At 47.9% G+C, this 13,318-nt stretch overlaps 6 protein-coding genes across 6 annotated transcripts; 3 read left to right on the top strand and 3 right to left on the bottom strand.

Moving 5' to 3' along the window:
* Positions 1–576: 576 nt before the first annotated feature.
* On the top strand, positions 577–1,048 carry N7517_004744 (uncharacterized protein; the record flags this gene model as incomplete). Its single annotated transcript, XM_056722474.1, has 3 exons — positions 577–641; positions 694–749; positions 879–1,048. The coding sequence occupies 3 exons, from the start codon at positions 577–579 to the stop codon at positions 1,046–1,048; spliced, it is 291 nt and encodes a 96-aa protein (XP_056578724.1).
* A 590-nt stretch (positions 1,049–1,638) lies between these two features.
* N7517_004743 (uncharacterized protein) lies at positions 1,639–3,877 on the bottom strand (the record flags this gene model as incomplete). Its single annotated transcript, XM_056722473.1, has 8 exons — positions 1,639–1,901; positions 1,951–2,017; positions 2,085–2,562; positions 2,629–2,910; positions 2,960–3,062; positions 3,120–3,297; positions 3,363–3,399; positions 3,459–3,877. 8 exons carry the CDS (start codon positions 3,875–3,877, stop codon positions 1,639–1,641), a joined length of 1,827 nt encoding a protein of 608 aa, XP_056578723.1.
* A 1,097-nt stretch (positions 3,878–4,974) lies between these two features.
* Positions 4,975–6,047, top strand: N7517_004742 (SCO family protein; the record flags this gene model as incomplete). Its single annotated transcript, XM_056722472.1, has 3 exons — positions 4,975–5,445; positions 5,538–5,862; positions 5,926–6,047. 3 exons carry the CDS (start codon positions 4,975–4,977, stop codon positions 6,045–6,047), a joined length of 918 nt encoding a protein of 305 aa, XP_056578722.1.
* Positions 6,048–6,333: 286 nt separating this feature from the next.
* Positions 6,334–6,876, bottom strand: N7517_004741 (molybdopterin synthase catalytic subunit; the record flags this gene model as incomplete). Its single annotated transcript, XM_056722471.1, has 1 exon — positions 6,334–6,876. The coding sequence occupies one exon, from the start codon at positions 6,874–6,876 to the stop codon at positions 6,334–6,336; it is 543 nt and encodes a 180-aa protein (XP_056578721.1).
* Positions 6,877–7,204: 328 nt separating this feature from the next.
* On the bottom strand, positions 7,205–9,065 carry N7517_004740 (glycoside hydrolase family 13 protein; the record flags this gene model as incomplete). The annotated part of the gene is made up of 3 exons (XM_056722470.1): positions 7,205–7,721; positions 7,780–8,535; positions 8,590–9,065. The coding sequence occupies 3 exons, from the start codon at positions 9,063–9,065 to the stop codon at positions 7,205–7,207; spliced, it is 1,749 nt and encodes a 582-aa protein (XP_056578720.1).
* Positions 9,066–10,357: 1,292 nt separating this feature from the next.
* N7517_004739 (putative G-patch domain protein) lies at positions 10,358–13,226 on the top strand (the record flags this gene model as incomplete). The annotated part of the gene is made up of 7 exons (XM_056722469.1): positions 10,358–10,475; positions 10,606–10,889; positions 10,991–11,063; positions 11,129–11,319; positions 11,405–11,465; positions 11,519–11,883; positions 11,940–13,226. 7 exons carry the CDS (start codon positions 10,358–10,360, stop codon positions 13,224–13,226), a joined length of 2,379 nt encoding a protein of 792 aa, XP_056578719.1.
* Between the last annotated feature and the right edge of the window lie 92 nt (positions 13,227–13,318).

The following is a 13,318-nucleotide window of genomic DNA, read 5'->3' as shown; positions in this document are numbered from 1 at the left end:
AATCATATTATATAAGATATTACTTCCTCTATAAAATATTATAACCTACTATTAGGCTATAATATTTTATCTGCTAAATTACTCGCAGTTTTATTACTATTAGTTATATAGTCCTTATCCGGAGGCTCATGTTTCACTATTTAGTTAAGCCGCACACCATATAGAAAAGAGTCAAATCATTCTAAATTGACATTTTTATAAATACTTTCGGTTTGGAGGTTATCTATTTTGGCAAGATTGGTGGATTAGTGGCAAGCTTGGTGCATTGGAAAGTCTATCACTCACGAAAGGCTCTCAAAGCCATTTTGGGTCGGCAGTTGCAATTTTCCAGAGAAATGTGCCTTGTCCCGGTGGGCAGAAGCCTTGGGTCTTTTTGAGGAGTTGTCTTGAATGATGAGGTATGACGGCTTTTCAAATTCGCAAAGAAAAGACCGAGTTTTCTTCCTCGAACCCTGTTACTTAGCAAATCTCCTCTCAACGCAAAAAAGACTTGCCAGAATTTCCTCATCTTCATTCTTCAACCTTAGGATTACCGATGTTAATCCAGAATTTAATCTACCCCTTTCCGGTGTCCCAATGGCTGACCTAGGCCGTGCTTTCTTCGTTTGTTGGCAAAAATACTCCATAGAAGGCATTCCACTGTAAGTCTCATCCTGCTAGCACCATAACGTATATATCTGACGAAAGCGTAAGAGACGAAGAGACTACCACTGGGGTGGAGTTTCGAGGAGGGTCATTAATTCCCCTAGGTGGTTCCATTCCTGCAATATTGTAGAATCCACTGGTTATCCGTAATATCCAGAATGATCCGCGCATTGGAGGGCTGAAGCTTGTCCTATATGAGTGGGTCATCTATCTCTCTTTTTAATGATTGACAGGCTCATTTATCAAGCAGAACCCAGGGTATATTAAAAGGCCCTTCATTTTTGTAAGCGCAAAGACTGTCCAATCATACATCCGAAATCAGCTAACATTGCAGGGCGTTCTCGATCAGAATGGCAGCTTCGCGGCTCCGTGCTTCCCCTATCGAACCATGTATCCCTGCTAGGACACGTATGGGATGATATTCTTGCACAATATGCTCTACGCAACCTGTGTTAGTAAGGATATTGATTTCTTCAGCGTTATATAGCTTTCCTCGGTTTTAACGTTGTCAATAATCAACAATCTGAAATTATACATTTTAATGTCTTCCCCACAAGCATGCAGCCTCCACAGAACTCTTCGATGAAACAGGCGTTACTAATTTTGATTCTAATGAGCCTCGCCTTGCGCCTTGAAGGCTTCTAGATAGGCCTCTACACGGTTTTCTCGGCCATCATTGGCGACAGGATGAAAGCCATCAACGTGGCGCCTTCTCGAGGGAGATCTATCAGGCCACAATTTACTAGCAGACTGAGCATTTAGTTTAACCAGGATACGCGACAAAGTACTGGCCCTCATAACCGTTGGAGCTACAAGCGGAGTAAGTCCAGTAGAAAGAGAGAGAAAGAGAAAGAGTCTTACTGGAGGCACTAACCACAATGGTCGCTGTACGGACGATTGGCATCTAGATACATAACCAGTGACGAAATCAAATGTGGAATGAATCCCAGCTGGGTCTTAATCCCGGGTACGGATCCAATATCTACCTTCTCATCATGAAGGGCCGTATGGGTTGTCGACAAGATCAGTATTCTCCGGGAAATCGCTGCAGCACTTTTTCCAAAACTCTGAGGAATCTGGCGGGGAGCGATTCTGGAGACAGTTTTCCTCAGTGAAGTCCAAATCACCCCATGCGCGAGGCCAGGATACCGTGAGCTTGCACTGAGGTTTCTCTTTATCCATAAGCTTTGCGCCTTTACCCTCGAACATGGCATATATAGTCGCGCTGCTGTCGTCCTGATTTGGATCCGGAACGTCTAGAACTGTTAGCCTAGCCCCTAAATGGATAATGATGATATAACTCACTATAGGCTCCAGTTCCAGTATGGCAAACCTTTGAATCATTGACCAAAATGCAGCCCTTATCAATATGCTATGATCTGAATTAGTCACGGACAGATGTGGTAGGAGTGATAGGAGGCCCTTTCTAGCAAACTTACAATATTAGTACCACTGCTGGTGTATCCCTCAGGGTTTTCACAGGGCCAGTAGGGTGAACTTTTATCCCAACCATATCTTATGTTGTCCTCGGCCTTTGCAACATTGAGACAAATTGGCAAATTGAAGAATCCAGGAGTCCGGACGGAAGGGACATTATCCCCGCCAAAGCTAGCCACGATACTTTCAGCATCAGCCTTCGGATACCCATTCTGTTGATTATGATTGATCCATCCGTCCACGCTGCTGATAACGATATCGTCAATCGTAATTCCACCGTAGTCCTTTCCATTCAGAGTATCATGCTCGCCACCTGGAAGGACGGTAGAAGAGAAACCGGTCCCTTTCTTTTGGTGAGCATTCACTAGCAAATGCATCTTGTTTTGATGGCACACATAGATCTTGCTCAATGACGTCTGTTCAACGAAGGCACCTTTATCGATAGGCGTGGTGTTTTCGTCGCAGTAGATTTCGCTCCGCCTTAATCGATACCAGTTAGCCTCTTTTAGAGCGACGGGGAAAAATAAAGTTAGTGAATTCACTTACCAGATAAAAGGATGCGCATTATCCGGAGAGATACTCCATGCGTACGCGATCATCTGACCGTATAGGAGCTTTTCCACCTCGTCACTCGTGTCGACGAGGTTAAGCTTATCCATAGCTGCAGCTATAGTACCATTGTTAATTGTGGCATAGAGACCTTCGATAGTATCAGAGTTTCCAGAAAATATTGACTCAAGATAAGATGACTCTAATCTCTGCCAGGATTTCATAACCACGCCTACAAAAGAATCCATGGTGTTCTGGACCTTAAGTCCCTCTATCGCTCTATAAATTCGTTAGGCGAGGGTATATATAAGTGGGGGGAAAGATTTACCCTTTCATATTCGTCTTATAGTAGGTCACAGCGGTAGAGAGGACAGCACCTGTCATTTCAGCGGCAATAGCTTTACCAATTAAATTGGCTACGTTCTGAAGGACTAGTTGGTGTTAGGTCTTATCATTATTAACTTCGATACTTAATAGGGCTAACATACCGACGTTATATAAGACAGATGTGCCAAAGGTAACAACCAACATTGTAGCATCGATAATCATCTTGATCATAGCCCCATTATCTTTTGGTTGAGGGGCGAATGCAGATGTGAAGGTGCCAACATTGTTCGTCACGCCGTCTTGGGCAAGTCCGATAGCCTGGAATATCGATGCGTGGAGCTAGATAAATCATAAGCGAAGTTCACTTGAAAAATGGCCGATCCATGGATAGTTGAGTGACGTACTTGATGGATACCTGTAAATCCGTTCAGGATCAGAGCACTACATCGCTATTAGAGATCCTGTATCTTATTGAGCGAGGAAATAACAGTAAAACTTACCCAGCTGGGATAGTGGCATCCGCGCACTCCACAGGCTGGGAGCAACGGTTCTCAGTTCCAATGTCGCCGCATCTCATGCCTTGAGGCCCGTGGATAAAGCTGCTGACAAACAGGGGGAAGCCACCTGCATCAGGAGTTCCCTGTTCCTTCCAGGATGCAATGGTAGTATCCCAGGCAGCTTCTACGCCTGCTTGTTTCCATTGATCTGCAGGATCTCCACTGATCTGGGAACATTGCATGTCCTTCCACTCAGCCGAAGATGAAGAGATTGCCAACGAAGAGATTTCCGGGGAAGCAGGAGTTGCCGAGGAAGAAGCAACCTCGTCGCGAACCTGAAGCCCATGTCGACCCATATTCAACCCGCTTACCAAGACGGCAAGATTGGCTAAAGCACCAAGTTCTAGGACTCGGAGCTGCATGTCGAAATGAGAATGGAAAGAATGTATGTTGAACAGATATAATGAATTGGCACGTTATTTATATATCTTGTTCCTCAAGGTATCATCATAAGTCAAATAGGCAAAAGGTGAAAAGCAGTTCACTAGTCAGCCAGTTCGACATGATACCGATAGGGAAGTTGTTGACCAAAAGCAGCAACTGCACCCAGGCCTATGTATTGATCTGCTTTTCGCCACACTGTTATCTCATATATTATTTTATTAGTGCGGGGAAGTTACATGTAACTGAACTGTTTCTGAAAAACCCCATTTTCCTAATCTGGTATATAATGTGTTAGCCAAAGCCGCCACCTCGGGATCATCACCGTGTAAGACTCCAATACGGAGCACAAAATACAAGGTCAAGATGCTCCAAGGAAATGAAATTCAGTCTATCTTTTAACCGAAATATTGACGTTAGAGGCCTTTGATCAAATGTCATCCAAGGTGACGCTTACGTGACCTTGATGACTTTCTGCAGGGGGTAAAGTACATCTATCTATGGCTGTTATACACACCTGAGACACCTCTCCCATCGGAATCTACAAGACATCTTAATGGAAGTATGCTCACAAATTCTCTTTTGTACACCGCTCGCTTACCGAATACGTTAAACTAAATACTTAAAAATATAGAGTCAAATAGCATAAATAATGTAAGTCACGAGGTATACAAATTTTGCTTACTAAAAAGGCCTATAGGCCCTAAGGGTAGGGCCCGTCTATAGGCACGCCCGCTTACATAAGGCCCATAGGCCCTGTCCACCGGCCCGTCCATGGGCGATGTCGCAGTCTAAGTATGATCACTGATCTGAGCCCGTTCTGACATCTACTCAGTGAGCCTGAGCCTGAGCACCCTTATAAAAGCGGCGGCAGCTCAAATAGGAAAGCCCCACCCGCCAGGGAATATCCGGTACGTACAGGTACATATGTACGTATTAGAGAAATGTATACAGTGTGTCATTGGCGCCTGAGGCAGACACCCTAAACTTAATTGAGGTGTCGATCTGGAGATTCTCGAATTCCCGGAGTTGGCAATTGGTAATCTTCCCTCTCACCAACACCTTCGCAACAATTAAAATGGCTTCTCCCATGAGATTGGCAAGTGGTCTCTTGACCCGGGCCACCCGCAATATCGCCATCGAATCCGCCCCAACACAACGCATCCTCCCTCTCCTCCGAAACAACACCGCATCATGCCGCGCCTACACCCAAGCACAGCGCCCACGATACGACCAAACCATGCGCACCATGATCTCCACACAGAAAAATTTCTCAACTTCCGCCTTCCGAGCAGGCCCTAAGACAATGGGCCAGATGCGCCAGCGCAACTCGACCGGCCCATTCTCGTGGAAAGCCGCACTCCTCTTCGTGCTGACGGGAGCCGGTATGATGCTCTACTTCCGGGTTGAGAAGGCCCGTCTTGAGCGCAAGCGCATGACCGAGATGAGCAAGGGTGTTGGCAAGCCGAAGGTTGGCGGTCCGTTTATCCTGAAGGATCTTGACGGGAACGAGTTTACGGCGGAGGATCTGAAGGGCAAATACAGCTTTGTGAGTTACCCGGATAATGGAACAGAAGAGCATCAATGGATTTGATATGCTGGAACGGTGCTCGCTGACACAATTTCGCTTGCTTTCTCCAGGTCTACTTCGGCTTCACCCACTGCCCCGATATCTGCCCCGATGAGCTGGACAAGATGGCCGAGATCATTGAGAAAGTCAAGGCCGCTACCGGAGACGAGAAGCTCTTCATGCCCGTTTTCATTACTTGCGATCCCGTCCGTGATACGCCCGAGGTGCTGCGCGAGTACCTGAAGGAGTTCCACACCGGCATCGTCGGCTTGACTGGCACGTACGAGCAGGTCAAGCACGTCTGTAAGCAGTACCGTGTGTACTTCAGTACTCCTAAGGATGTGAAGCCCGGCGAGGACTACCTCGTGGATCACAGTATCTACTTCTACTTGATGGGTGAGTGTGGGCTGATAAAATACTATAACCTCGATATCTAGTTTATGCTAACCGTTATTATAGACCCCGACAATGATTTCGTTGAGTGTATCGGCCGCCAGGATACCCCCGAGTCTGCATCCAAGGTGATCTTGGAGCACATCAATGACTGGAAGAGGGAGGGAAAGCCACTCAAGACGGAGTAAGAGTCTTGCGCTAGGCGTATTTATGGAAATTGTACAATATAGTCATTCGAATATCTGAATACCCTACTCAGCCGGAACCACGTTCCCGTGCTCTTGTTTTTTTGTGCTCATGCTCGTATACTGTCCGGACGAAACTTGGTCGAAACGAACAACTATAGAGGCCGATGGAACCAATTCCCTTCGAGTGACACCTGTAAAAGATCCCATTAGCATTACCCACAAACCACGACCCAGAAAACCACCAACCAGCCAGATTCACAAAACCACAACCCAACACCATATATCCCTAAATAGCCTCACTCCCCAAAATCTTCCCCTCAGCATCCCGATCCGCATTAGCTCTCCACTCCATCCCCCCATCAACAAACTCCTCCCTCTTCCAAATCTCCGCCTTCTCCTTACAAGCCTCAAGTACCTCCTCACCTGCTCTCCACGCCGCCCCCCGATGTCCCGCACTAACCGCAATAACAATCGAAGCTTCTCCAATCGGCACAGTCCCGAGTCTGTGCGCAATACTCACACCCTCAAGTCCATGCGTCTTCACAGCGGCCTCGGCGATCCCCGCTAGCGTCTTCAATGCGAGTGGCGGGTAGGCTGTATAACTGAGCTGCGAGACGGAGCGACCTTCGAAAGTGTCGCGCGTTGTGCCGAGGAAGAGGATGTTGGCGCCGGCTGCTGGGGAAGAGGTTTGTGATAGGTAGGTGTTTGCGTTTAGGGGTTCGTAGGTTAGGGCTACGTGGATGTTTTGGGTTGGGTTGTGGGTGCGTGGATATGTTTTTGGGTCGAGGTGGGCGGGGATTGGGGTTGGTTTTGAGGATGGCGAGGACATTTTGTGGAATTTGTGATTCGAATTGGGTGTGAGGCAAGTTCTTTTTCAATTGGGTGTGAGGCAAGTTCTTTTTCAATTGGAGTGTGAAGGACAATTGGAGTGCCAGTCGCATTTCCCCTTCGATGCTTATCTGCGCTGCGGGGATCGATAAGAGTCGATCTGCGGAGAGTGGAAGTTGACAATTTTGGATATTTTGAGATTTGTGTTGATTTGATGATTTGGATTATATTGCATGGAGTTGTGTTCATATTTATTCATTGGAGAAAACAATCTAGGTACAATTTATGGAAAAAGTGGTCTGTGGCTAACTACAGATCTCATATATATATCACAGGAGCAACACCACGGCCTCATATGGTCGAAGTGACCACTTCTCACCAGAGAACCGATGAGAAGCTAATTCAACACCTTCATAAGTATTGAGCAAGACCTGCTTCACGCCAGTGATACCATTGCCGACCGCATCCCACTCCAGAGTCTTCTCTGTCCAGTGACACACAACCAAGATCTTTTGATCGCCGAACTGGCGAGTGTACGCAAAGACCTCTTGGCTTGGTTTATCCAAGAGTGTGAAATTGCCATACACAAAGACATCAAGGTACTTCTTGCGCAATTTTAGCACGGTCGCCCAGTAATGGTATGTTGAGTTGGGATCCTTAACTTCCGCTTCGGCATTGACCCGCACGTAATCAGTGTTCACAGACATCCAGGGCTTGACGCCAGGTCCGGTGAAACCGGCATTTTCAGCAGCTGACCACTGCACTGGAGTGCGTCCGTTGTCGCGTGACTTCTTCTGATATTCTTGTAGAGCAATTGCTTGCGCAGCGGTATCGTCCTTGGGTATTCTGTAGAATGCCTATAGTCAGCCAACATCCACAAATACCGCTAGGAGAGTACAATTACCTTTTCCAGTGGTTCAGACAATCAATGTCTTTGTATTCTTCAATACCCCATGATTTGGGCACATTCCTGGTTCCCAGCTCTTGTCCTTGGTAAACAAACGGAGTACCAGCCTGCAATGCGAGGGCAGTGGCCAACATCTTAGATGCGACCAGTCGATGCTCCTCACTAGCATTTGTATAGCGGTCAATGGAACGTGGCTGGTCGTGGTTCTCCCAGTAGAGCGCATTCCAACCATCATTTTCATACATGAACGTCTGCCAACGCTCAAAGAAGTCCTTCAAATCAGTGAGTTTCCAGCTACCAGGTTCAAACTTGTCATATTTGCCATGGTCAAGGTCAACATGTTCGAAATTGAAGATCATATTGATTTCATTGCGGTCGAACTGCACCGCACGGAGCACCTCTTTCTCATCAGTGACGAACGGCATCTCACCCACACTGAAAGCATCATACTCCTTGAGAATCTTGCCGAGATCCTGGAGGTACTCGTGCAAGCGCGGGCCGTTGGCGTACCACTTATCACCCCACTGCCAGGGAGTGCGCGGGTCCTTGATGGGTCCGTCGGGGAAGCTCTGTTCCTTGCTAATGAAGTTGATCACGTCCATACGGAACCCATCACAGCCCTTGTCGAGCCAGAAACGCATGATATCGTGCACTGCCTTGCGGACGGGCGGGTGTTCCCAGTTGAGGTCGGGCTGCTCGACCGCGTATAGGTGCAGGTAATATTCTTGGGTCAGTTCATCCCATTGCCAGGCGCTTCCTAGAGTAGAGTCTGGATTAGATGGATTTCATCAACGAGAATGGAGATACATGCCTTGGAAATGAGAAACCCAGTTGTTGGGAGGCTGACGGTTGCCCTGCTCATCATATTTGGCCGGCTTCCAGATATACCAGTTACGGTATTCGTTATCCTTTGAGCTGCGTGATTGCTTGAACCATTCATGCTGGTCACTGGTGTGGTTGACGACTAGATCCATCAAGAGTTTTAGACCCCGCTCGTGGCATCCAGCAATCAACTTCTCGACATCTTCAACTGTGCCATACTCATCGGCGATACTGTAGTAGTCGGAAATATCATAGCCCATGTCCACCTGCGGCGATTTGTACGATGGACACAGCCAGACGATATCCACGGCGAGGTTCTTGATGTAATCCAGCTCGGAGATGATACCGGGGATATCACCGATACCATCGTCATTCGAATCCTTGAATGAAGCAGGCCAGATCTGGTACACGGAGCTCTCTTTCCACCAGGCACGGTGGTTGGAATTTCCTGGGGTAGCCATGGTAGTTAAATGGCAATTTAGAGAGTATAGGATATTTGAGAGGAAATATGAGAGAAGATTTAGGATTCTGGAGCACCACTACCTATATATATCATTTGCTGTGTTGTCAAGGACACTTGGAGCATGGCCAATCGCTCATGTACATCCCACCGCGGGGCAGATGCGGAGAATCATCGGTGCTCTCAGCGATTGATATGTCGGCCCGAGATGTCTGCCAAGGGTGGTTGAAATGCAGCTTGGGTGGATGTATTGAATCAGAAGCCAACGACCTATGTGGATCGTCTCCACATGTATGATATGGACTCCGCAATGGCTACAATGATGCAACTAGGCGGGAGGGGTTCTTGGCGTACTTAGGGTATTCCCTTTATATTTCTATCAGTCAACATTTGATATACAGCATAGAGTACATATGTAGTTTAGGATAATGTACTCCGTACATCGTTTGAATTGAACGTTGTCACAATTTCCACATAGATCAGATTCCTCAGAATTCAACATACATGTATGGCAGCCCATAGTAAATCTTGACCGCTTAGCCCACTTAAATTGACAATTTAATGTTCCATGATTGAATTATTCCTCTATAGCTGAATGCTCGATGGTTATGGTGTTAAACCAGTTGGAATTCTCTTTAGATCGAGTTATTATTGTGAGATCCGCTCCGCTCCTCCCTATATTTTAAGTCGTCTCCTTATTATATAGGGTATAAAATAACGGCCATACGTAGCACGTAAAGTCTCACTTATCGAACTAGAAGATGCACGGGCTTGAGAAAGAGACAAAGTTTCATCTTCATAGGGTTCAAGATCAATGGTTGGTCGACGGCCTGGCATGGTATTGAGGGAGGTATGTAGGTAGAAAATAAGAGAGAAATTAAAATTACTAGTGTATATGCTTCGAGGGAGCGGTGCTGCGGTCAGGCAGTTTCCAATAATAAGAAGAGAGTTGTGTAATCGTGCCAAGCGCCCAACACCGCCCTGGTGGTGTTAACACAGGTTGTGTCTTGGGCGCTTGGCACGATTACATTTTGCTGTGTCACTGTATGTTATGTAGGTGTATTACCACGTGACTATCCAGTCACCTGACTACCTCTGGTCACCTGAGCATTTGTGTCCTCGGAATATAGATTAGCCGGAAGACATTCGGAATAGAGATACTCCGAGATAGATTGGAGATACTTATCGTTATCGTAGCTAGCAACGGGTCCACGGGTAGGTATTATTGTCCATTTTCTGGTAGCTTCACCTTGTTGCTCACCTTTCATCCTTCTTTCGAATCTATGTTAAACCATGGCGCCTCCTTATCGGAATGATAAATTTCCTTCGGGATCAGCTCGTCGACCCTTTCCTTCGCGTAACGATCGCGATGGCCGCATGTATGATGATCGCTCTCGCTCTCGATCGCCAGGTAAGCTTCTCCCCGCACGTCGATGGTCTCCACGGGTATCAGCCGAGAGACATCTTCGCCACTTGACAAGATCCTCCATGTGGTATTGAAACATGGCTAACATTATTTGACTTTGAATTGATGAATAAAGATCGTGCACGCTCGCCTCCTGGAAGACTAGCAGCCGATAGCAGACTCGAGTACCCGAGAGACCGAGAGTCTGGACAAAACTACCGAAGCAATGATCGAGATGATTATCGCCGTCGGGATTCACGCTCATCTCCTCATAGAGGCAGAAACACGTACAAAGACCGCGACCGAGAGGGCTATCGAAGCGGAAGCGGCAATCGAAGTCGAAGTCGCCAGTCCAATATGGTGCAGGTCAGCCGAGAAATCATGATGGAAGGACTTCCGGTGAACATCACAGAAAACGATGTGAGTTATCGAAATCAACGCCTGGATCAGGCGGATAAGACGTTTGAATATCTACGTTGTGAAGGACAAATGCTGACAATGCGCTCATTTATGAACAACAGATCTCAGCTGAACTCAGTGCCTTTCATGCCGACGGCCTGGAAGATATCCGGGTCATTCGTGATCGACAGACGAGTATGTGAAGGCTGCAGCGAGTTTTGAAGAAAGTGCATCGTTTTAACCTGATATTTTGTCCACAGAGGTGTCGCGGCAAATAGGCTTCCTACGATTTTCTTCGATTGACGCATCACGCTCATTCTTCGAACGCAACCACCCTTCCATATTCCTTTACGGTCCCAACGAGAAAAGCACCAAAGTGCGCATTACTTACACCCGCGAGAGGGAAGACCGAGCTCGTGCAAAAGGTGCAAGTGACTGGAACTGCAGAAAGGTAAGTCAATGCGGTGGCCCCGGACCCTGCCTTCCCAGGTGGGAGCCACCTAGAAGTTCCTATTGTTGTGCGCTGACAAAACCAGTGTCTCGTTCTCAACTTCTCCACACGTTCACATTGTTTCAAGTGCGGTACTCCACGGCCCAGTACGTACATCTTCACCACCACCCCACTCACCCCTCTTCCTATCTCTAACCAGCTCTCTCCATCCAAGCAGATATGGATCCTATCGGCCCTCCTGGAATTTCGGTTCTCAAGATAGCTAATGATGGTGACAATGATGTCGCTCCTGAAAACCAGCCTTCCCAGTTCCTCCTAATCCGTGGTCTGGAGGCGTCTGTTACAGAAGAGCTTCTTGCAAAAGGAGTTTCTAAGCTGTATCGGCCATCTGGAAATAATGACAGCGCCCCTGATAATCAGAAGAAGGGATCAAAGGTTGCCTCGACGACTGGCGACAGCAACTTGGGAGCGCGCGAAGGCTCTCTTCGTCGTGTGCTCCTTGTACGTGATCGCGAAACCAATGCAAGCTGGCGTTACGGATTCGCAGAATTTGCGGGAATTAATGTATGTTTATTTCCTTCATACTTTATATTGTTTTCATGTCTAACGTTTGACCTCAGGATGCACAAGCTGCAATGACGCGGCTCAAATCTTTCGACAAATTTACCATCTCCTCAAAGCCGGTGTTGGTCACTTACATTCACGGCGGAGTGTTTGTTCCAGTCATGAACCCCTCATCTGGTCCTAGCTACTACACATTCAGCCCATCCAACAACCCATCGCTGCAGTTGATGTACTGGGACGACGGAGCATATGTGACCGAACTCATGCTTTCAATCCCGGAAGACGATGCGGCTGCCAACAAGACAATTTCTAACCACGGAGACGCCCAATCTAAGGGCACGAAGGACTCCGATAAAGCAAGAAAGAGAAAAGCCGATGCCACCGCCAGTGCCAATGCCAAGAAACTTGCAATGCCAACCCAGCTGAAATTCTGGAGTGACCGCCAGGCAGAACTACATGGAACCAACAGAGATGCCGCTGGAAACCCCGCGGAGAGCTCAAGCTCCGCAACTGCGGTAACTGAAACGGCTGATCCACCAGCTCCATCATTTGCAGACTTCAAAAAGATCTGCTGCTTCTTGTGCATGCAATATCTTAAGGATGCAGAGCACCTCGAATGCCACGAGCGCGAAAGTGACATCCACAGGGAAAACCTGAAGGATCTCTTCCTGAGGCAACGCGGCGTATGCTGGATGATGATCTATGGTGTCATACCCGTGCACTCTCCAAATTACGAAGGCAGCACAGACGAATATCGTGAGAAACTTGAGCGAGAATATTCCCTCCCTCCAACACCTCGATCCTTTGCAGACTTGAAGCGAAACTGGTGCCTCTTGTGCTTCAACAAGTTTGATACAGCTGCAGAGCTCCTCACCCACGACCGCATGAGTGAACACCACCGAAAGGAACTCACAAAGGAAGACGAGGTCAAGTGGGGCTTGGAACAGCTTAAGAAGGCGGGTATCGCACAGGGGCCTCCAGAATACCGAGACCGCGCCAAGGAGCGCCGCAAGGCGTTCGGTGATGATTCCAATGCCCGTCAGAGACCCTCCGAGCCTGAGGAGGTAGAAGAGAGACCCGCGCAGACAACCTCGATCGGCGCTACTCTTCTCAGCAAAATGGGCTGGTCCGAGGGCTCTGGCCTCGGTGCTCAAGGGACTGGTGTGACCGCGCCAATCCCCACTGAAATTTATGCCCAGGGTGTGGGACTGGGTGCCCAGGGAAGTCGACTGGGTGAGGCAACCGAAGAAGCTGGTCGAAACACCAGGGGTCGTTACGACGAATTCCTGGCGAAGACCAAGGATGCCGCACGCCAGCGCTACGAGGAGATGGACCGTTCCTGATCAATTCAGGACGGTTGAATGTATGATTACGGTGGGGGGGGGGGGGGGTGATTGAAATCTGAGGGGGATGTGAAGTGAGAGTGAAAGGGGGG

This window comes from Penicillium concentricum (assembly GCF_028827145.1).
Source record: "Penicillium concentricum strain IBT 3081 chromosome Unknown utg000002l_segment0_segment0, whole genome shotgun sequence".
Taxonomy (NCBI): domain Eukaryota; kingdom Fungi; phylum Ascomycota; class Eurotiomycetes; order Eurotiales; family Aspergillaceae; genus Penicillium; species Penicillium concentricum.
This window is presented reverse-complemented; position numbering and strand designations above follow the sequence as displayed.